This window comes from Pituophis catenifer, unplaced genomic scaffold (genome assembly GCF_029215685.1).
Source record: "Pituophis catenifer annectens isolate HBS135680 unplaced genomic scaffold, rPitCat1.0.hap2 SCAF_2, whole genome shotgun sequence".
NCBI lineage: Eukaryota > Metazoa > Chordata > Lepidosauria > Squamata > Colubridae > Pituophis > Pituophis catenifer.
Genome location: NW_027256882.1, coordinates 65,209,948 through 65,232,255, shown reverse-complemented (window position 1 = coordinate 65,232,255; position 22,308 = coordinate 65,209,948). Strand labels below are relative to the sequence as shown.

General features: G+C 38.8%; 1 protein-coding gene across 2 annotated transcripts in view; it reads left to right on the top strand.

Annotated features, from left to right (window-relative positions):
• The window catches only part of SRGAP3 (SLIT-ROBO Rho GTPase activating protein 3), a 223,151-nt gene extending 201,135 nt beyond the window's left edge, over positions 1–22,016 (top strand). For both annotated transcript variants that reach the window (XM_070933588.1, XM_070933587.1), the window contains exons 18-22: positions 3,227–3,306; positions 6,319–6,499; positions 11,404–11,553; positions 13,110–13,437; positions 21,569–22,016. In XM_070933588.1, coding sequence (XP_070789689.1) covers positions 3,227–3,306; positions 6,319–6,499; positions 11,404–11,553; positions 13,110–13,437; positions 21,569–21,985 — 1,156 coding nt within the window. In that variant the 3' untranslated portion in view covers positions 21,986–22,016. The remainder of the gene's footprint in view (positions 1–3,226; positions 3,307–6,318; positions 6,500–11,403; positions 11,554–13,109; positions 13,438–21,568) is intronic.
• Positions 22,017–22,308: the final 292 nt, after the last annotated feature.

The following is a 22,308-nucleotide window of genomic DNA, read 5'->3' as shown; positions in this document are numbered from 1 at the left end:
TTGTCCAAGCTCCTGCCAAATTAGCAGTTTGAAAGCACACAAATGCAAGTAGATAAAAAGGTACCACATCATGGGAAGGTAACAATGCTCTATGACATCATACTGGGCACATGATTCTGGAAATGTCTTCTGACAGTGCTGGCTCAGTGGCCTTGAAACAGAGATGAGCATCTCCCCCTATAGTCGGCAAAGACTAGCAAAGTAAAAATCCACAGGGACTCCTTTACCTTTACCTTAAAAAAAAGTTTTATTGTTTTATTACTACACATTATGACAAACACATCCCATACAACATATAAATATATCCTCTTTTTAACAAATGTTCCTTTACCTTTACCTTTTATTACTTATTTTACTTCCCTACATAGCTCTGTATAACTGTAGAGAAATCTCAGAAACTTAATAAAACATCCTGAAAGGAGGAAATGGTAAACCATGCTCATATTCTAGTATAGGTTTTCATAACTCACGTCAATCAAGCAGTGATGAGACTTTTGGCTGAATCACTGTACTCTAGTTTTTTGGTATCCTAATTAATCAGGACACCAGAAAACTAAATCATGGCCATCCATTCTGAAAAATCCTCACCATTTCCATATGGTTGATAATAAAATTCATGTAAATGTGTCCATGAAAGCATAAGGAGTTGACTATGACTTGAAGGAAACTTTACATGTAGCTGCCAACTGTTTCAGATTCAATAGGTTTCCAGCAGTTTTTCATGTAATCATCTACATCAGGGATGTCAAACTCAAGGCCCGGGGGCCGGATCCAGTCCATGGGGTGCTTAGTTCTGGCCTGCGGGGCCACCCTGGAAACAGTGAAGGACTGGCCTGTGGTGCCTTTGGTAGCGAAAATGGAGCTTGAGAGGGCTTCATGTGGCCCTCCTGAGTTCCGTTTTTACTGGCAGAGGGTTGCAGGAGGCCGTCAGCCAAAAATGGAGCTTGGGAGCCCATTTTTGCTGGCAGAGCGCTCGGGCCACCACAGGTGCCCCCGACAAGAGTGACGTCGAGCTGGCCATGCCCCTCCCCCCTCCCCCCAAGGTTAAACATAACCCTGATGCGGCCCTCAATGAAATTAAATTTGACACCCCTTGATCTACATGGCCTTTGCCCCATTATCTGGGGCAACTATCTAGGACACTTTGCTCCAGAAGTTGACTTCCACCCTGGACTCCTCCCTTCTGGTTTCTACAGCAACAGATAACTTAAGATGGCTGCTCTTGAAAAGAAGGACAATCCTGACTGGTGACAGAAGCCACTTAGGATGGCAGTAAAACTTTGTGTGAAAAAGAACAAAGTAGCCTTTTCTTAAAACAATTGTTAGCAGGAATGGGAACAAATAACAGCAGGAGCAGATGGTGATGATAGCAATGACAGTTTATCTCATGCTGTCTAGCTCCTACTTTCCAGGCACCAGTGCATTCTTAATGGGCTTTTGTTACAGACTAAAATCTAAGGAACAGATCAATGAATGTCTGTTTCCATTAGATCTGTTATATAAAATGGGACAAGTCTACAAAGACTCTGTTTCCTATTATGTCATCTTAAAATTTCTTCTCAAACACAAAACAGATGTTCCCATCCTGCTAAGGTGGGAATGTGGCTAGCAGGCAATAGCTATGTCAGTTTCTTGGCATGGGCCCATTAATCGATAACCAGTCTTCTGCTACATAGTTGGCACTTCAGTTCTGGATAATGGAAGGGATGTAGGATTAGGCCTTCAATCCTAATTTTCATTCCTTGAACAAATATATTAGGCATATTGCCATGAGACAGAAATATGTAAATAAAGAATAAACAAGTTCCACCAAAATTATTTTAGACTTTTGTTTGAATTAGCTTTGATACCTTTAAAGAACTCTTTTTAATCACTGCATAAAATACAAGACAATAGAAACCAGGGTCTAGGACAACTTGCAACGGCCAACTTGCCATGGTCATTTCACCATGGTCAACCTGCCATGGCCATCTCGCCATAGTCATCTTGCCACTGGCCAACTTGCCATGAGACAACTTGCCCTGGACAATTCCATGCGGGATAACTCAAAACAATAAATACTGTCCACCACTGTTTCTTTGATATTATTTCCATTTGGAAATAATGTTGAGGAAACAGTGGCAGATAACATTTATTGTGTTGAGTTATCCTGCACAGAATTTTCCCTTGGCAAGATGGCCATGGTGGGTTGGTAAAATAGCTGTGGGGAGATGGCCATGGCGAGTTATTCCATTTCATAGGAACCAGGCCCAGTTCCTACCGCAAGATGAGGGAAGCTCTTTAATTCACTTGGAGCAGAACAAGTAAACAGATGCCTGTCCTTTACTATCCACAACTGTTTAATGAAGGGCTCTTACCAATCACTTTGCACTGGAGTACGTTGCAACAGCCCTTTTCTTCATGATCAAAACTCTCATTGTATAGATGCTGCCGTCAGGTGCCACTACTGTCAGACATCACTCAACTCTCATGCCTGTGCTTATTTCTGAGAAAGAACTGTATATTTTTCCAACAAGGCATTCAGCTCGCCACAGTTGGGGGGAAAAAAGTGAAAATATTTTTCCTCCATGGCAGTTAAGTCATGACAGCTTAAACCAGGGGTCCTCAAACTTGGCAGCTTTAAGACTTAAGTCTTAAAGCTGCCAAGTTTGAAGACCTCTGGCTTAAACAGTGGCTTAGGACTGTTTGGCATTTTCAGAACTCGCCCAACTATGCCAATGTTTGGGTCATTTCTCGAGTGAAGCATAATGGGCAAGATGGCATTATATTTGGCCACCAAAGTTGTTGCTATGTTGTTACAATGAATTGTAACAATTAAGAAGCTTAATTGGGCTTCTCTTACTATGTGGAGAAAGAATGATAGGAGGAGCAGTTAACAGCAAGATATTCAACAATGCAGATACAGTGGAAGCAGAAATGCAGTAGTAGATTTGTTGAAGGTAAAATGGTATTGCAAACTAATTCTAGCAGGATTCATGTTCATCCAAGATATTCTTTTGAGTATATATATTTAAAATGAAAACATTCTCATGGGTATGCAGACCTGTACTACAGTTTTTTTTTTTTAAATTAAATCTGAGATGTTCCAGTTTTGCAATTCTGAAATTGTTGAGAGCAAATTGAAGTTTCCTGCCTTTACTTGTTAGTAAGGAGTCCACATATCTTTTTCCTTTTATCCCCATTTTAAAAACCTCAGTGCATTTATTTATTCCACTTTTGATTTCAGTGACAGCCCACACAGTGAACCGGGCACTATTGATGAAGGAGATCATGACAATGGCACAGAGCCACACACCAGTGATGACGGTGAGGGTAGAAACAAGCCATGGACAATTGTGTCTACAAAAATCTACCAGCGTTTACATTGTGAAATGCTAATGTGCATTTAATAACTAACCAAGTTTCCCTAGATTAACATATGGCTGTTTGCAGGAGAGGATGTCTCTTTATGTTTGACACTGCCAATAGGTACTAATAAAATTCCTTGAAATATGTGTAATTGAAGTAAGGATGGGATTTTCCCACTGTTGTCACGATTGAATTCCAAGGCAATATGGAAGTTATTCTGACAGCCTGTTTAATACGTTAAAATTCTATTTGATGTGAAAGTGATGCCTCCAATTTGATGGTTATTTTACGTAGCTCCATTTTTATGGTAAGAAAAAGAAATGGAAAAATGTTCTTTGAAAAAAAGTCTTGTGCATCAAGGACATCGATGTTTGTAAGTCCTCGATTTGCAATAGTTCATTTAGTGACCGTTTGAAGTTACAGCAGCACTGAAAAAAGTGACTTATGACCATTTTTCACACTCACGACCATTGCAGCATCCCCATGGTCACATGATTTTCGTTCAGATATTTGACACAACTGACTCACATTTATGATGGTTGCAGTGTACTGAGGTCGTGTGTTCACCTTTTGCAACTTTCTGACAAGCAAAGTCAGTGGGGAAACCAGATTCACTCAACAACCGTGTTACTAATTTAACAACTGCAGTAATTCACTTAACAAATGTGACAAGAGAAGTTGTAAAAGGGGGCAAAATTCATGTAAAAAATTTCTCACTTAGCAACATAAACTTTGAGCTTAATTGTGGTTGTAAGTTGAAATCTACCTGTTCTTAGATTTCCAGTTTACAATATGTTTCCCGGGAAGAAAAAAAATAAAAAGCAATTTTTAAGTGTGGGGAAAGATATAACTGACAGCGTTTTGAAACTGATGACCCTTGTCAGATTTTCCACTTGGCTTTGTTGTCAAGTGAAAACTATAAGATTTCTCAGTCAAACATACCTTAACTGTACAGTCTATTTCTTTGTTTCCTGGATTTATTTGAACTATTGTATAAAGGTATTGGAGATTATTATCATAAGAGTTGTGTGCATAATACTAACGTGGTGACATTCCCCAGACTTATGGTCTTGGGGAATTTTATGAGATTTGGCAGACTTTGAGACAGCACAGGATTTTTTTTTAAAAAAAATTGACACATCTTTCCCTGTCTCACAAAAATTATTTTAAATTGAAAAATTTATACAGGATTAAATGACAAAAACCTGAGGAATTCTATTCTATTCCTTCATTCCATGTTATATTTATATCTAAATGTCCATTTACTTTTGAATGCTAAGTTTCAGAACACATTTTTTTCTGTATCTGCACACATAATATAGCTATTTGATCACATTCCCCCCCCCCCCAAGTTGATTTGGACATCAGTATAAAGTAATATGCCTAGAAACAAACGTTGGCTTATTTTACCATTTAGGAAACCTTGTTATAGAACCCTGTATTTTACTTGAACTTAGCATGCCTCTGTTTCATTTGTTTTTACGGCTTTTAGTTCCATTAATTCTTTCTCTTTAGTGATGCAAATATCCAAATCCAGTACCTTACCAGTACAGGTTATGGGAAAATTGACATAATTGTTTATTGGAACTAAGGGCATAAGAGGAGTAAAGGATAAATCAGCTAATTGAAGATGAATGTTTGAAAGGAGCAGGGTGATGTCAACCTTCATTTTTCAGTGTGGGTGACAAACAGCCTTTCTTGACTGAAAAAGTTGAAGCAAGCAAGCTTCCATTTAGGCAATTTTATGCCTGAATGGTTATGTTAATAGTTTTGATTGGAGTTTCTGGGTGATTAACCATAACCCAAGCATGGAGAGGAAGAGCTGTTTTATTTTAAGAATTTATATAACCTCTTGGAGTCTAATTCCACATATCTGGTCCTGTGTACTGGTGGGGAGTTAGATATTTTATCTAGATTGTATGGCTATTTTTGGAAGTCATCTTGAGACTATATATTGCTACTAAAAGTTGCTTCATTCGAACCATACAAAGGCAGATGGTGTAAGATACCCCAAATGTTGCTCTTCATACATTCAGGGTTACAATTCCCATATAATGTCGAGCTGATGTTAAGGAGCATTTTAGCAGAAAATGTAGAGCCCCAGCTAATTTAGACTGAGGGCTGTTTCACAGTATTGCTGTACCAAGATGATAACATATGAAATCTGTTTCATAAGATGTCTGTTGCTTTCTGCCTTTAAGCAGTCAAGAACATTAAAATTGTTCTGCTGGATCTGATTAAGGTTCATATTATTCCACATTCTGGTTTGAGTGGTAGACAGCCAGGAGTTTATTAAAAAGATGATGCTTGATAGTATGCAGAACTGTTTATTGCTAGTGTTAGATAGTCCTGTATAAATTTCTTCAGACTATAGAAATACATTTTGGAGGCTAGGTCTAATGGGATCAATAGAGTTAAACTCATAAACCTGGGTATTTTTATTTTTAAGCTACTTTTGGCTGGAAATAAATTATAGCTTTTAAAAAGAGATAGTTTGAAAGACAAATCTTCCTCAGGATATGTATGCTTCTCCCATTTTTGCCTCAGATAAACAGGTTTTATTAGAATTTCATCAGAAGTGATGATTGATTTGATTGTGTGCCACCAAGTTGAGGTCAACTCACCACTTTGTCTCCTGAGGGATTTAAGCTAACTTCATATTTCCTGGGACTCTAAGATTCCCCCCCTCAATTTAGCAAAATGTAGGGAATCTTATCCCAGCTGTCAGCTACTACCCCCTCCCTTCTTTCCCACTTGCACTTAAATTACAATGTAGTACCTTAACATTAAGGTGACAATATTCTGTTTCCTAGGGAAAGTAGGAAAAATAGCCTTCAAAGAAATATCTTTAGATAAGAAACATTCATGCTGTTCCAGGAATACATTACTGCATTAAACAAACTATAGTGAATTTTAATCAACTCTCTGTAATTTGATCTTTCTTCTACTGCTGTTTGCCCAACTTTATAGAAGTGGAACAGATTGAAGCTATTGCCAAGTTTGACTATACTGGACGATCCCCACGTGAATTATCCTTCAAAAAAGGAGCTTCCCTTCTCTTGTACCATCGGGCATCTGAAGACTGGTGGGAAGGACGCCATAATGGAGTAGATGGCCTCATACCACATCAATATATTGTGGTTCAAGACATGTAAGTAATTTTTTTAAAAATAATATAGTAGTTTGTATTTGTATTCAGTAAAAAAGATAAGACTATACGAAGTACAAAGGTGCTTTTTCAAGAGGCTAAATAGACATTTAGCTATATGAAGTACAGTTTTGGTCTTCTAAGGAAAATGGGAAATTGGTATATCATTTATGGCTTCAGTTCTAAAGCAGCCAACCGCCACTCAACTGAGTGCAGATGCCAGATGGAGGTGGCAAAGAGACTGGGTATTTGGCTGTCCCATCTCCCCTTACGCCATACAACCTCCAGGTTTCCGGGAAGGCATGGTATGCTGAAGCGGCCACAACTTTCCCAAATTTCATTCCGACAGGAGTCTGTAAATTAGCCCATTGAGTTACCTTGGTTCAATAACTGTTGCCTTATATACTTTCCAGTTTCACTCAATTGAAGGTTTCAATCAAACAGACCTGAGAATTTTAGCAGTATGCAGTATAGATATGCAAATATAAAAGATCAGGACTAGCAGCAGAAGCAACAAAAGTATACACTACGTTGTGTTTTGTTAAAAGGGTATTTAAAATGATTTGATGGTTTATCTGAAAAAAACAAACACAGTGGGACAAATATACATGCAAGTTATAAAAGTAATTAGTGTCAGCATCAATGTACTTCAAGTGGTTTATAGTACAAATCAACCAACTCAGAAAATAGAATTTAAAAAGTCTTAGAGAAAACAATTACCCTACAGTATACTTCCGCATCTGTTTTGTAGCTACAATACTTTTAAAAATTATAGAATTAATTTTTAGATGCTTTCCATTTAAATGCCATCTACTCTGAATAGCTAGTACCCTCCCTTGAAGTAGCAAGGCCTGCATTATCTTAACGACGGTTACTTTCCTGTACCTTTGTCTGTAAAAAAAATGATATGGGAAGTAAAATTAGAGAATTTATTCAACCTGAAGGCTGTACCGTGATTTCTTTCAGCAGCATTCCAAAGGTAAATGGATGTAGCCAATTTTCATGTATTTATTCATTTTGTATAACTGCCCATCTCAACAAGTGAGACTGAGCAGCTATATTGATTAATAAATTAATAGTTTCCCTTTAATGTTTTAATTTAATGTGTATTTTTTTTTACTGTTGTTACTGTCTCTAGTAATAAAGGAAAATATTGTTATTTCTGCTTTTTCTAACAGACAGAAGGAGGAAAAAGGGACTAATTGGAGTGGGTAAAGCCAAGATTTGAGGAAATGTATTATAATTTTTTTTTTTTAAGAGAAAAAGAGCTGCCTTAAGCTAGTGCAGACCTGGAGGCATCCCTCTTGCCCTTAGCATTCATCAAGAATGAATGAATGAATGAATGAATGAATGAATGAATGAATGAATGAATGAAAAGAGAGAAAGAAAGAAAGAAAGAATGAAAAAAAGAAAGAAAGAAAGAAAGATTAATTAGAGGTAAAGATAATGTTCTCACTGGAGAACAACTCTTACTGCATTATATTAATGCATCCAGCTAATCAGTAGAATAAATATGTATGTATTATCAACACTATTAATAGTATAATTGTAAGGTCACCATAATCATAATAAAAACAAAGGGGAAAAAAAGCACTGAGAATTATACTACAACGGAAGAGTGCGGAAAAAAATGACCATATTGCTTTAAGTCTTTTTCTTGCCCTCATGTAATCCCCTCAACCACCGGAAACTAACAGTTGAAAAATAACATATATTTATAATCCATTCCTGCAAGAATGCTCCAGTTTTATGTGATAATACATTATGTGATAATGCATATGCAGAAGAAGTCCACAATTCTTGAAGTCTTAATTGAATCTAGGCACTAGGGGTATAATCAAGAATGCAGATATCTGTAGTACATAGTGATTTATAATGTAAATGTAATATAATAACCGTGGAAGGGGTTCTCAAAATTAAAACCAATCTTGGAGTTAGATTGTCTTACTCAATGTAGAACTGAAAAGAATTCTAGACCACCTTTTAAAGTTTTTTATTTGCATCAGAATGGGTGGTTTTAGTTTCCAAAATCTTCATGGACATTGTTATGCCCAGGTGATAGAATTAGAACTTAATGTAAAGCCCAGGTCTTTTCTAGATTTTTCTATATTATTACTGTGGTCCAGTGACATCAAATATGATATATTCTGATACCTAGAATAACCAGAGAGGACTATATACTCAAGTGGTAATGAAATGAGGTTTAGGAATAGAAATTTCTGTTCTATCTGTAAAACATAACTTGTCTTCAGGACAAAATATAATCTCTGCTCTTCAGAATTTCTTCTAATTTTACAGGCAAGAATTCTAATTATGTAACAAGAAGTTCTAAAACAAATCTCCCGTTTTGGAAGCTAGGTTGGCTGGGGTCTCAAGGGAGTTGAAATTCAATGAAGCATGAAGGCTCTGTGTTATTTTCTCCCCCCTCACCCCATTTTTGTACAGATCCTAGGCATCTACTGCTAATTGTGAAGATGAGAAATGACAAACTGTGTCTTAGGATGTCAGAACACAACCCCCAGCATTTTTTACATGCGTCATTGCAACATCATTTCATCATGCATTTCATCCCTTGATTCCCATTAGACCTCCCCTCACCAAATGGTTGTGATATAGATGATCTCTGTGGACACATTGGTGATGACTAATTCCATTGTTGACAGCTAACCATGTTGACATTTGAAACAGTGTTGTCAGTGTGATGCAGTCAATTGAATCCTTTTTTAAAAAAAGAAAAAACATTCACTGAAATATGAAAAATATATGTGTGATGACAGCGGTGGAAGCCTTTTCTTTGAAAGAGCTAAGGAAGATTTTTCCTTAAAAATTCAGACTGTCCAAGACTTTTCTTTTTCTAAATCCAATTCATTAGATTCTGGTAGTGGCTGCTACTGTTCACCTATCTTTTTGACATATTCTTCTCAATAAGTTAGGGATGTGTGCTAAATATTGATTGTTACCCAGTGAGAAAAAAAATAGCTATACCAAAGATCATCATCTTCTTCTTCTTCTTCTTCTTCTTCTTCTTCTTCTTCTTCTTCTTCTTCTTCTTCTTCTTCTTCTTCTTCTTCTTCTTCTTCTTCTTCTTCTTCTTCTTCTTCTTCTTCTTCTTCTTCTTCTTCTTCTTCTCCTTCTCCTTCTCCTTCTCCTTCTCCTTCTCCTTCTCCTTCTCCTTCTCCTTCTCCTTCTCCTTCTCCTTCTCCTTCTCCTTCTTCTTCTTCTTCTTCTTCTTCTTCTTCTTCTTCTTCTTCCTCTTCCTCTTCCTCTTCCTCTTCCTCTCCTCCTCCTCCTCCTCCTCCTCCTCCTCCTCCTCCTCCTCCTCCTCCTCCTCCTCCTCCTTTTTTTTGTTCAAACATCTTCAGTTATCAAGATTGTCTGGACAAGTACTTGTTTTTTTGGCAGAGTTTTTCAGAAGTGGCTTCCCACTGCCTCCTTTCTAGGGCTGAGAAAAAGTGAATGATCCAAGGACCCCCAGCTGGCTTTCTGTCTAAGGCAGGACTAGAACTCACTGTCTCCTGGTTTTTAGTCTGATACTTCAACTGCTACATCAAACTTCCTTTGTAATGAGCAGATGTAAAATTAGAGTAGGTCAGGTAGCTCTGCGTTGGTATGCTCCGATCCTACAGGACACAGTGTGTAAACTTTATTGGCATCCAGCCATAAGAAAAGAGAAGACTTATGCATGAGATGAAAAAAGAAAGTATGTTTAGGCCTGTATATTGTGTACAGGGGATTTATGTAAAGTTTTCAAAGATGAGCAACCAACAGGGTAGAAACCCAAGCTTTTCTGATATCCTGATATACAATGCCCCTAAATAATCAACTAGAATCATAGGACTGGAAGGGATCTTGGAAGTCTTCTAGTCCAACCCCCTACTCAAGGCAGGAGCCCTTATACCTTCCTGTACAATGGCTCTACATTTTATTCTTCAAAACCTCCCGTGATGGAGCACCCACAACTCTGGGACGCAAGCTGTCCATTTATAAATTGTTTTCACTGTTAGGAAATTTCTTCTTCCTTCCAGGTTGGATCTCTCTTTTAATGAGTTCCACCCATTCCTTTTTGTCCTGCCTTCTGGGGCTTTGGAGAATAAGTTGATCCTGTCTTCTCTGTGACAGCCCTTCACTCCTACTCCTTCTGTTGTGGTCTACCAGCAGCCTGCGGAGCTGGCAGCAGAGTTGGACAGTGAGGAGGCTGGGGAGGAACATGGGCCAGTCCTGGAATCTGGGGAAGACTCGGACAAGGGCTCTGTGTCAGAGGCAGAGAAAGGGCCATCTGGGAGGTACGTGCTGCCTCCGGAGCCTCCAGAGTCAGACCTCAGTGAGGCAGAGGAACAGGGGGTGCCTGTTCCCAGTGCGCGCATGCGCAGAGCTGCCAAGAGGCAAGAACAGTTAAAACAAAAGGGACGACTTGGGAGTAGGGCTTGGAGATGATTGGCCCCTCTCATAAGTCTTAAAAGAAGAGCAAAGGCATGTGGGCCTTTGCAGGAAGCAACGTTGTTAATTCTGTGCAGTTTAAAGTCTGAAGCTCTCTTTGATTCTGGACTCGGTGTGGCTTTGCCAATTAGGTCTTTGGCAGCATGTCAAGGTAGATAAAGGTGGGTGATTATCAGCCTTATCCCGAAGGACTCTTTACAACTATTTGGGACTCATTTGTGAATAAACAGAATTCACAGCTGTTGCAATAAAACAGGTTTTTGGGAGCACTCGTGTGTTTTACTGACTCAGGACACCTCCTCTTTGTTAGGCTACACATACCTAGTTCCTCTAACTGTTTATCGTACAGGTTAACCCCAGCAAATCCATTGCTATTTTACCCACCCGCTGGCTCAAATTAATGAACAAGTTTTTCCCTCCTAAGTATGAAGCATTAAGCTCAGCCTAACAGAGTTTTTTGTCATTCACAGGGATGATGCCTTTTCCGACAGCCTTAGTCAGAAGGCAGATAGTGAAGCAAGCAGTGGACCTCTGCTGGATGATAAAGCCTCATCAAAGAATGACATACAGTCTCCAACAGATCATATTCCAGACTATGGATTTGGAGGAGTAATGGGACGGTAAAAAAAACCCCAATATTTTATTCTCCTTTGGATGCAATTATCTCTTCCCCATTCTCTTCTGGCTACAGGCAAAACAATCTGAATACGTAGATTGTAGAAAAGTTGTGAGCTGACTTGTACAATTAATGCCAAGTTTAAACTGGAAGAAGTATGCATATTGATTTATTTCACTGTGTCCACTATAAACCAGTAGACTTTAGGTTGCTTATTATAGTGTAAGCAACAAAAATAATTTTTAAAATTACGATAAGGGGAAATTGTTAAAATTATTCGTATCCGCAAAAATATTAAACTCAAAAAATGTAGTGAAGAATGATAGTATCCATTGTTTTGTAAAGGCTAGAAGTGAGCCACAGGGTTCAAGCCAGAGGTGGTATTCACTTACCTTCGCTACTGGTTTGCAAATGTGAGCTCATGTGCTACCTCTACCCATACGCAGAGCGTCAAAAACGGGACGTGATGATGTCCGGGCGGGTGGGTGGAGCCTCCCACAGCCGCTGCTACTGATTCGCCTGAACCAGATAGAACCAGCTGAATACCACCACTGGTTCGAGCCATTGTATATCACTATAGCAGCCATTGAAAAGACTTGCTTCTTCTTCACCCTCATAATTGTAACTTCTTCAGGGGCAGGAATGTGAAGCATGTCATCCTGATTTGATCATGGAAGGTCATAAAAGCATGGATTCTTCTCAGAACTGCCTGTCTCAAAGGTAGTTTTTACCAATCTCTGCAGGCATTTGTAGGTCGTAACCAGGGCTTTGAAATAAACCTGGAAAAAAAATAGGCTACCAATGCAGTGTCCACAATACTGGTGTAATTCTGTTAAAATAGCTCCCACCTCTTGCAGTCATTAGCTATCCTATTATTTATACTAGCTGAAATTCCGAGTTATCTTCAGAGGCAACCACCCTTAGAGATTATTGCAGGAATCCAGCCTGGAAGTAACAAGGGCAAGACTTAAGTTACCAGGGATCTCTGTTCCAAAAAATAGTAGTACCGTCACTCCAGACAGAGTGGAGTGAAGGCATCTCTGATCATGCACTTTATCTGTAGGAACAAGCAGCAGCCATGAAGACAGAATTCCCAGATCACAGGTTTGTTCCTTCAGAAGATATGTGACTTCCTCTGGAACTAACATGCAGCTGATAATGAGCCAGATGATTTCTGGTCAAACAGTCTTGTTTTCATGGAAATCAGTCTAAACTTCTTTCATTCCATCCGTTCCCTAACAGCCTAGATAGTGAGTAAAAAAAATCCATCACAGGTCAGAATAAGAAATATGCATTACTTATTTATTGATGATCCATTACCTTAAACTAATAGAAGATAGCCCAGCAGTTTCAAATATCCAGATGTTAAACAACATAAGGGAGAGCCCTGCGCTAGCCCATATAGGAAAGGTTAAGAGATTTGATTCTTCAACTTGACATTTTAAGGCAGTCACTACATTCCCCTCTTTAAAACAGCTCTATGAACATTTAGTTATCAGTCCAGCTGAATTTGGAAATATGAAGCAATGATTTCGCAAGCATGTTGGTCTTATTTTCCAGGGTGCGGTTAAGATCTGATGGAGCAGCAATCCCTCGCCGTCGAAGTGGTGGTGACACCCATAGCCCCCCAAGAGGTTTTGGTCCAGGAATAGATACTCCTCCTCGAGCAGCAGCTTGTCCTAGCAGTCCTCACTTGCTGCCATTGAACAGAGGTAGGATCGAAAGCCCAGAAAAACGTAGGATGGCAACGTTTGGAAGTGCTGGCAGTATCAATTATCCAGACAGAAAGACATTGAGTGATAGCCATCAACTGAGGTCTACTTGTAGCTCAACTCGGCATAGTAGTCTTGGCGATCAGAAATCACTAGAAGCTGAAGCACTGGCAGAGGTAAGAGGAGAGCTATGTAGAAATTACATATTATAGAAATGTTAAATACATCAGGTATTTAGCAATGTATTTTTAAAAAATAAATCTATAAATGGCTTGGTTTAAGGGTTAGTAGTTTCTGAACTCAAATAATGTGCATCAAGAATTTTCCAACATCAATAGTTTTTTTACTTATGGTACATTCCTGTCTTTCATAATAGAACCATTAAAAAAAATTACTATTTTCATATGCGTAGTGAAATTGCTGCCTTCAGAGGAAGTTAAGAATATACTCCTGGTTAAGAGTAATCTCTCTAATACATGCTCTCACTGTTTTTCTGCATCCCCAGAACACTGCTAATCAACAGATCTTTTTTAGAGGGATAGGGAGAGTTTTAAAGAACAGAATATATGCTCAAACTTTGTTTTTGCAGTCCTGATGAAAATCGATTTTGTGGTACAACTGTGAGCCCTTGGGTTAGTCCATGTGTATGTATGTGTGTGAAGATTATGTCGTAGCATCCAACTGAAGCTTGCTGGATCAAACAGGATTGGACCTGGTTAATATTTGGATGGACTGATTTGATCCCTCATTTGGATCACAAAATGCCACTTCTATAGGTTAGACCAGGGGTGTCCAACTCGATTTCATTGAGGGCTGCATCAGGGTTGTGTTTGACCAGGGGGGCTGAGTGGATGTGGCCAGGTTGGGCATGGCCAGCTTGATGTCCTGCAGTCCATGCGTGTGCAGTTCTCCCGGGCTCTGTTTTTGTCTGCAACAGCCTCCTGAAGCCCTCTGCCAGTGAAAACAGTGTCACTGCGTTTTTGTATTTACCAGATGAGCTCATATTTTTGGACATTCAGACTTACCGTAGCTTGCCAAGTTTCTTATCTTTAAGCTAACTGCGCATGTCCACATTCCTTCACTTTCTTTGTTCTCCTGCCAAGAGGTCCGGCTGCAGAGAGGTGGCCGGCAGGAATGTTGCCAAAATGTAACTATTTAGATTAGTGAGATGTTTTATTTTCTTTATAACAAATAAATTAGTTTTTCTTACAAAAATATATCTTCGGGTTTATTTTCTTAAGTATGCTTCAAGGGAAAAGTCTCGATCCATGTCTCTAAATCAAGGTACGATTACCCAAAAGCAGAATGGGATTAATTAGCACCCTGACAAACAGAGCTCGAGGTGGGGGGTGACATGCATGCAGCCCTCCTGAGCTCCAATTTTGCTGGCAGAGGCATCGTGAGTCGGTCCTTTGCTGTTTCCAGGGTGTCCCCAAGGACAAGATCTAAGCACCGCACGGGCCGAATCCAGCCCACGGGCCTTGAGTTTAACACCCCTGGGTTAGACTAAGAAGTTGAAAAAAAAACCTCTCTGAACGAAGTATAATATCTCTACAAAGCCACCTGGAACTGAGCTAAATACAAAGGACATTCTCTATTTATTCATCACATATGTGAAAAAGACTCAAGCAACAGGCTGTGCAGATCTGTCATGGTGAAAAGGTTTTCCAGCTCAAATATTTTTCCTCATACGGTATATCAGAAGATTGTTGATTTATATCAAGGGTGGAAAAAATGGCAGAGAGAAATAATCTTTGCTGAGGGTTTTTAAAAAACTGAAATGGCAAGTAAGCCTTTTAGTAGATAGAATTTATGGGCTGAACATAAAATAAATGGCTGTATATGTGCAGGTTCAGCTGAGCATCTCTTTTCTTTTAGCTGCATGGGTTGCTCAAAGGTTAGCGGACCTGTTGATTTTCAGGCTGACATCTTTCGACTTTTTCTGTGTAGGTTGTTGATTGAGTGATTATCCTGTCACTTCCTAGCTTTTTTGCTTAGTACTATGACACTTCCCATTACAGAAAACCTAATGGATAGCGGTGTTCCATTTTTAAATAAAGCCACTGGTGATTTGTAGATCACTGGATTTAGTTTTAGTACTGCCATTTTCTTTTTATAGAGGAAAGGGAGCTTCCCCTCCCCCCTCATTTAATTTACACAGCAGTAAGCATTTCATGCCTATGACTAGGACTCTGTCCAAAGCTCTGTACAAAAATTGGTAACTGTTTGTGTAGGCTGCTTCTTCTAAAGTTGGCAGGGAAGCAAGCTGAGAAGCAATTAAAAATCGAATGTTTCAAAATTCTGTAGCAGGTAGTGAAAGGGATGATTCTTCTAACTTCTTGTCTTTGTTATAAAACGTGACATAAAGAGCTTCTTATTAATTAGCAGGGGAAAAAAGTACTAAAAATATACATTGGAGAGGACAAGCAGTATAACGTTAAAGAAAAGGAGCAGAGTAACAATTCTTCACAATTAGTAAAAAATTGTGAACAATAGAGGAAAAACAAACAAAAATATAATTGAAAAGAAATATGAAAAAAGAACTACCATATGCATTTCTGTATAAATGCATAACAATTCCTGGAGAACAGTCAAATTTCAGATCATCCTAATGAACCCCAACCTGTTATCTTTTGATTCACAATTCTTTGGAGGCCAAAAGGCTAAGGACGATTGGAATTAGACTAGCCTGGTTAAATTTAATCATTTCTCACTGATATTAAATGTTGGAGCACAACCTGATATTCTAAATCTCATATAGTATTTCACTGAATTCAACTATTCTAGAGTGCAGAATCATGCATAGTCTTGAAAACAAATTCTGCTAAGGTTGATAGCATTTCATTCTCCGCAAGCATACATAGAGATGGAGTCATAAAACTGTTCTAAAATGTCATTCCCATCAATGACCTTTCCCAAACTTATACAAAATGTATCTGAGTATTTTGTTCTAATGAATATTACAGAAAGAAGAATAGTGATTCATGGTGACATACACAAAGTTAAATATCACATGTATTTGTGGGTTCTGGTTTAGTAAAGACTATTCAGGAAAGGGATATTTGAGGTAGGTGTAAATGTCAGCCTAGTATGCAACTGCTGTTAAACGAAAAAAGCACAGGGCAAAAATACCAGTTCCATGGCAGGAACAGTTCAAAAGGGGACTAAAAATAAAACTGCCAATCTGTAATGTCATTATAGAAAGGTATGATACATTGCATTTGGAGTTCCATTTTGGTTTCAAGAAGTGAACTATAGAACTGGAAAATTGTAGAAAAGAATGACCAGACTGATTGATTGATTGTGTGCTAACTAGTTGGTGTTGACTCTTTAAGCGACCTCGTAGAGAGATACATTTCCTCCATGGCTACCTGCTCCTAACTTGATCCAACAGTGCATTCTTTTCTGCTATAACTGCATCTCTCTATCTTGCTGCTTGTCGTTATCCGCTTCTCTTTCCTTTCATTATCTTCAGAGAGCTACATAGGTCTTTGCATAATGTGTCCAAAGTATGGTAATTTGAGCCTGGCCATTTTTGCCTCAAGAGGAATTGTTCAATGCATTTGTTTGTTTCCTTGGCTGTCCATAATACCCTTTGGAGTCTTTTTCAACAGTGAGGTTCAAAAGCATCAATATTCGCCTTATCCTGCTTTTTCAAAGTCCACTTTTCATTTTCCTGGAGCAGTGATGGTGAAATTTTTCATCACCGAGTGCCAAAAAAGTCATGTGGAAACATCGCACGCATGCTCGTAGGGCTGTGCTCCGGAAAAGCCGAACTTCCGGGTTCTAGCGCATATGTGCCCCAACGATCAGCTGTCCAGCATGCATGCGCAAGGCCAGTTTTAGGCACTACTGTGTGTGCAAACTTCCAGGTTCTGGCCCGCATGCACACACAACAATCAGCTGGCTGGCGCGCATGCGCACACCGGTTTTCAACACTGCCGCGCATATGAAGGACAGGTGATTGTCGTGCATGCATGCACACCAGAAACCCAGAAGACAGACAGGCGTGCCATAGATTCACCATCATGGCCTAGAGTGTCACAGGGAATACAGTGGCTTGCACTATCCCAGTTTTCATAGTTATAAATCCATCGTGGCATTGTAATGTCTATTCCAAGCTCTTCATTGTTGCTCTACCAAGTGTTAGTCTATGCCATATTTCTTGACTGCTTGTTCCTTTATTATTGATCGTAAAAGGTAGAAGCAATCTATCACTTCAGTAGTTTAATTATAAAGTCTAGCCAGAACAATTAGTAGGGTTAAAAAAAAGTCTCTTACAAGCAAAGTAAAATGTTTGGGTCTCTTTAGAATAAATTGAAGATAGATAAGAGGAATCAGAGTGTACAAAATCAAATATGGGGTCGGACAAATCCACAATGTTAGAATTTAGGGATCATGTACTGAAACGAAATATGGCAAGAATGAGGACAGACGAAAGAATCACATAACAAAAAGCTATTGCCATCAATATATCTAAGCACAGTGGAGTTTTCTTAGTAAACAGTGTTATTCACAATTCAGGTCTGAGTTCTTTTAAGAGGCACTATAAGTGTGTTTTATCTGCTGAATGTGATGCAATCCATTATTCATCAGCTGCTGTCAAAGTTCATCTGTCAAAGCTAAGCCTGTCTTTTTAACAAGATATATACTGTATATTGTTAAATATATTGTTTTTCAAAAGCTTGGAAAACAAACACACAAACTTTCTTTAAATATAAATATATATTATATGTCTGTCTGTCTGTCTGTCTGTCTGTCTATCTATCTATCTATCGTATATCTACCCATCCATCCATCCATCATCCATCCATCCATCTATCCATCCATCATCTATTATTCGATTTGTGGTCTACAAAATGGCTCAGAAGCTGTGTGCTAGCTGAGTGCTAAGGATATTGCAGGCATGACAAAGTAATATTTTTCCTAGTTGCCAGAAAAACATCCATTGATTCATTTGCATGAAATTCTGGTATTCTTTGGAATGTGCATTCAAGGGTATTTCATTCATTTCTAGAGTAGGATGTAGATTGCAGTATTCCTGTTGTCTGACAAATCACCCTATCAGGAACACAGACCATGCTAATCTACTCATCCCTATTTCTACATTAATATTTGTTGTTGTTGTTGTGCCTTCAAGTCAGTTTTGACTCCTGGGGACTGCCTGGATAGAAAACCCTGCAATTTTCTTCCCAAGCTTTTTTAGAACAATTTGCCATTGCCATGTCCTAAACACCATTAGTACTCTGAAAGATCTTTTTCCTCAGTAGCATCATCTGGCAGTATATTGTCAGTAATTTTACATTTTCTATCCATGTGGTTTTCTTGGTAAAACTACAGGAGTGGTTTCCCATTATCTTCTCCTGCGCAGTGGGAATTGATGCCTTTGCCATTGTCACTGAAGTGATAATCTGCCTCTTGACATCTTTCTATATTGCAGCTACCCAATAGAGGTTCCTGCTTGCTTTAGCTGGGCAGCTGGGGTGACCTTTGTGCCATGGACAACCCTGCTGGGAATATGCACTCTTGGCATTCACTCTCTGCATTCTTCATTCATCCCTCCCAGGAACAGCTGCCCCCTCCCATGATGAAGCAGCACAGCAGGAACCGGGAGGGGGAAATCACTCATAAATGAAACTAATTAGCAGCCAGGGCAGTTGATTTAAAATTGGTATACTGTAGCTCATAAAATGTACACAAGAAAGCAATCTGGCTCCCAATAATTTGGACCAGCTGTGGTTTTTGGACACTCTACAAGGGCAGCCCCTATTATTCTTCAAGGGCAGCAACCAATTAGGGTACTTTGTAGGCATTGAAATAGGACATGATTAATGCATAGATTGCTGTAGCCATATCCACATGCTTCAGAAAGGTACCCTAGCAAAGATTTATCATGTTTTTATCTTGTTCATTTATTTATGTCTTCTTCACTCTCATTTCTTTTGTCAATGTTTCACTCCCCTGTCCTCTTCTCCTCTTAGTGGCAGTTATTAGGCTCCAATGGTAGGGAACACCTCTCCCCAATTTCTTCTACCTGGTACTTCTACCAGGAGAGGCATGTTGCAGGCCTTGTCTGCTGAGAAGTTCCACATGACAGGATCCAGGAGACAAGCCTTTTCTGCCCTCTAGAACATCCATCCTCCCACTCCCCAAGATGAGGTCAGCCCAACCAGTATGTCTTCTGGAAAACCCTCAGAATGAGTAGCCAGGGGATTTCCTGGTGGCAGATGGACTGATGCTGTATGGCATCTTACAACCTTGTTTTTATTTTTTTAGAATAGAATAGAATATTTATTTATTTATTATTGTGATTTATATGCCACCATTATCCCGAAGGACTCAGGGCAGCTTACAACAACAATCAATAATACAAATCACAAAATAACAAAATAAGTTGAAAACCCCTTAAAAACCATATTTAAAATTATTACAGTTTGTGCAATCCCTAGCAGATCAAATTATTTGACGGAAGAGCCACGTCTTCAGTTCGCGGCGAAAGGAGAGGAGGTCCGGGGCTATCCTGAGCTCGGTGGGCAAATCATTCCAGAGGAATAGAATTTTTATTGGCCAAATGTGATTGGACACGCAAGGAATTTGTCTTTGGTATATATGCTCTCAATGTACATAAGGAGAATAAAATACATTCATCAAGAATAAAAAGATACAACACCTAGTGATAAGTTAAAAACCCCTTAAAAACCATATTTAAAATTATTACAGTTTGTGCAACCTCTAGCAGATCAAGTTATTTGACAGAAGAGCCACGTCTTCAGTTTGCGGCGAAAGGAGAGGAGGTGATAATCAAGGTTACTAATAAGCTATCAAATCATACTAGGAAACAAATAAAAACAATATAAATTGAAAGATACAAGCAACATGGTTATAGTAATAAGTGGGAAGAGATAGATACTAGTAAGGAAGAGAAGAATAATAGTAATACAGTCTTAGTAAATTATTTGACAGTATTGTGGGAATTAGTTGTTAAGCAGAGTGATGGCATTCGGGAAAAAACTGTCCTTGTGTCTAGTTGTTCTGGTATAGAGCAGTGCTATATAGCATCGTTTTGAGGGTAGAAGGTGAAACAATTTATATCCAGGATGTGAGGGGTCTGTAGATAACTTCACAGCCCTCTTTTTGACTTGTGCAGTATACAGATCCTCAATGGAAGGCAGGTGGTAGCCATTGTTCTTTCTGCAGTTCTAATTATCCGTTGAAGTCTGTGTTTGTCTTGTTTGGTTGCAGAGCCAAACCAGACCTTTATGTTAATTATTTAATTGTTTTAATTCATTTTTATATTCTGCTTTAATTGTTGGTTTTATTGTTTGTCACCCAGAAAATCACCTTGTGTGACATGAGTGGCTATATAAATTTGATAAAATAATAAATAATTAAATAGAAGAGATTCATGTAAGATGCAAATACACAGCAAGCTAAACCCCTTCCATCCAAAGAGGATACACCAGGAGATAAAAATATTAATTAGATAAGAAAGGTGGTGCTTCCATCTCAGTTTTAAACAGAATAGCTGATCTGATATTCTGCCATACCAAAACTGAAAGAAGTGGAATTGCATTGTGGAAATTAAGTTATAGTTGAAACAGCTCATATCCATTTGAAATCAGAAATGCAGCCTCCAGGTATACTAACCATGTTCCCTTGATATTGCATCTACTTGTTTATCAATTCTACTGTGATCTTTTTTTAAAATGTTTTTAATTGGATTATATCTAAAATACACTGCTCAAAAAAATAAAGGGAACACAAGCAGAAGACATCCGAGATCTGAATGAATGAAATAGCTTTATTAAATACTTTGTTTGTTACATACAGTAGTTTTGTGTTCCCTTTAGTTATTTGAGCAATGTATAAACTACTGTATGTAAAGGGATGTCTTCCCTTTATTTTTTTGAGCAGTATATATTTTTATTTAGAAATTTTGAGAGTTATCTACAGAATGGGATCCAAAAATATATTTTCACATTCTCAATGTGTCTCAGTGTAGTGAACTCTTTCCAGCCTTTGCCCTTCAAGTTTCTTGGGCTTCAGCTCTTACAATTCATAGCTGGAGAACCAGCCTGGAGGAGGGTTGCACACTCATTGTATGAGTATGAAATGTATATGCTGTAGTTTACGGGCAAGCAGAAACTTGATTACTGTCCTCAATTTCATGCAAATTATTTCATGAGTCGTTGTTCCACTCAAGGTTAGCTGTATCAAACCTTCTGCCTCAAGTAAATAAGAAAAGAAACCAGATCATCATCTAATTCAAGGAATGGTCACATTCTGTTTGTATTTCTGTGTTTACAGGACATTGAAAAGACCATGAGCACAGCCCTGAATGAACTGCGTGAGCTCGAAAGGCAAAATACTGTGAAACAAGCCCCCGATGTTGTCCTGGACACTCTTGAACCAATGAAGAACCCACAAATTGGTTCGGTCAATTCTGAACCTGCCAGTCCCCTTCATACCATCATGATCAGAGACCCTGATGCAGCTATGAGGCGGAGCAGCAGCTCAACCACTGAAATGATGACGACATTTAAACCTGCTCTCTCAGCCCGACTTGCAGGAGCTCAGCTGAGGCCCCCACCAATGCGTCCCATCAGACCTGTTGTCCAACATCGATCAAGTAGCAGTAGCAGCTCAGGAATGGGGAGTCCTGCGGTGACACCCACAGAGAAGCTCTTCCCTAACAGTTCTTCAGATAAATCTGGCACAATGTAGCTATCGCTCTCACCAAGGAGAATTCTTTGGGAAAATGATGGATCATTCTGATCTTCATTTCTTTTGAGAAGGAAGCAGTATGATTGTACAAATGATATCCTTAGAAGAAAAGACAGGGAAAATGTGACTCTTGTAAAAAAAAAAAAAAAAAAAAAGACGATATTTGGGATTGTAGAAGTGGTTTAAGGATTTACATATATAACAACATTGCTGAAAATATTTGGTACTACCCATTGTCATCTTATGTAATTACCACTGGAATATTCAAGTCTGTCTAGAAATATATATGAAACTTTATGTAGCCCAGTAACAATTTAATAGAC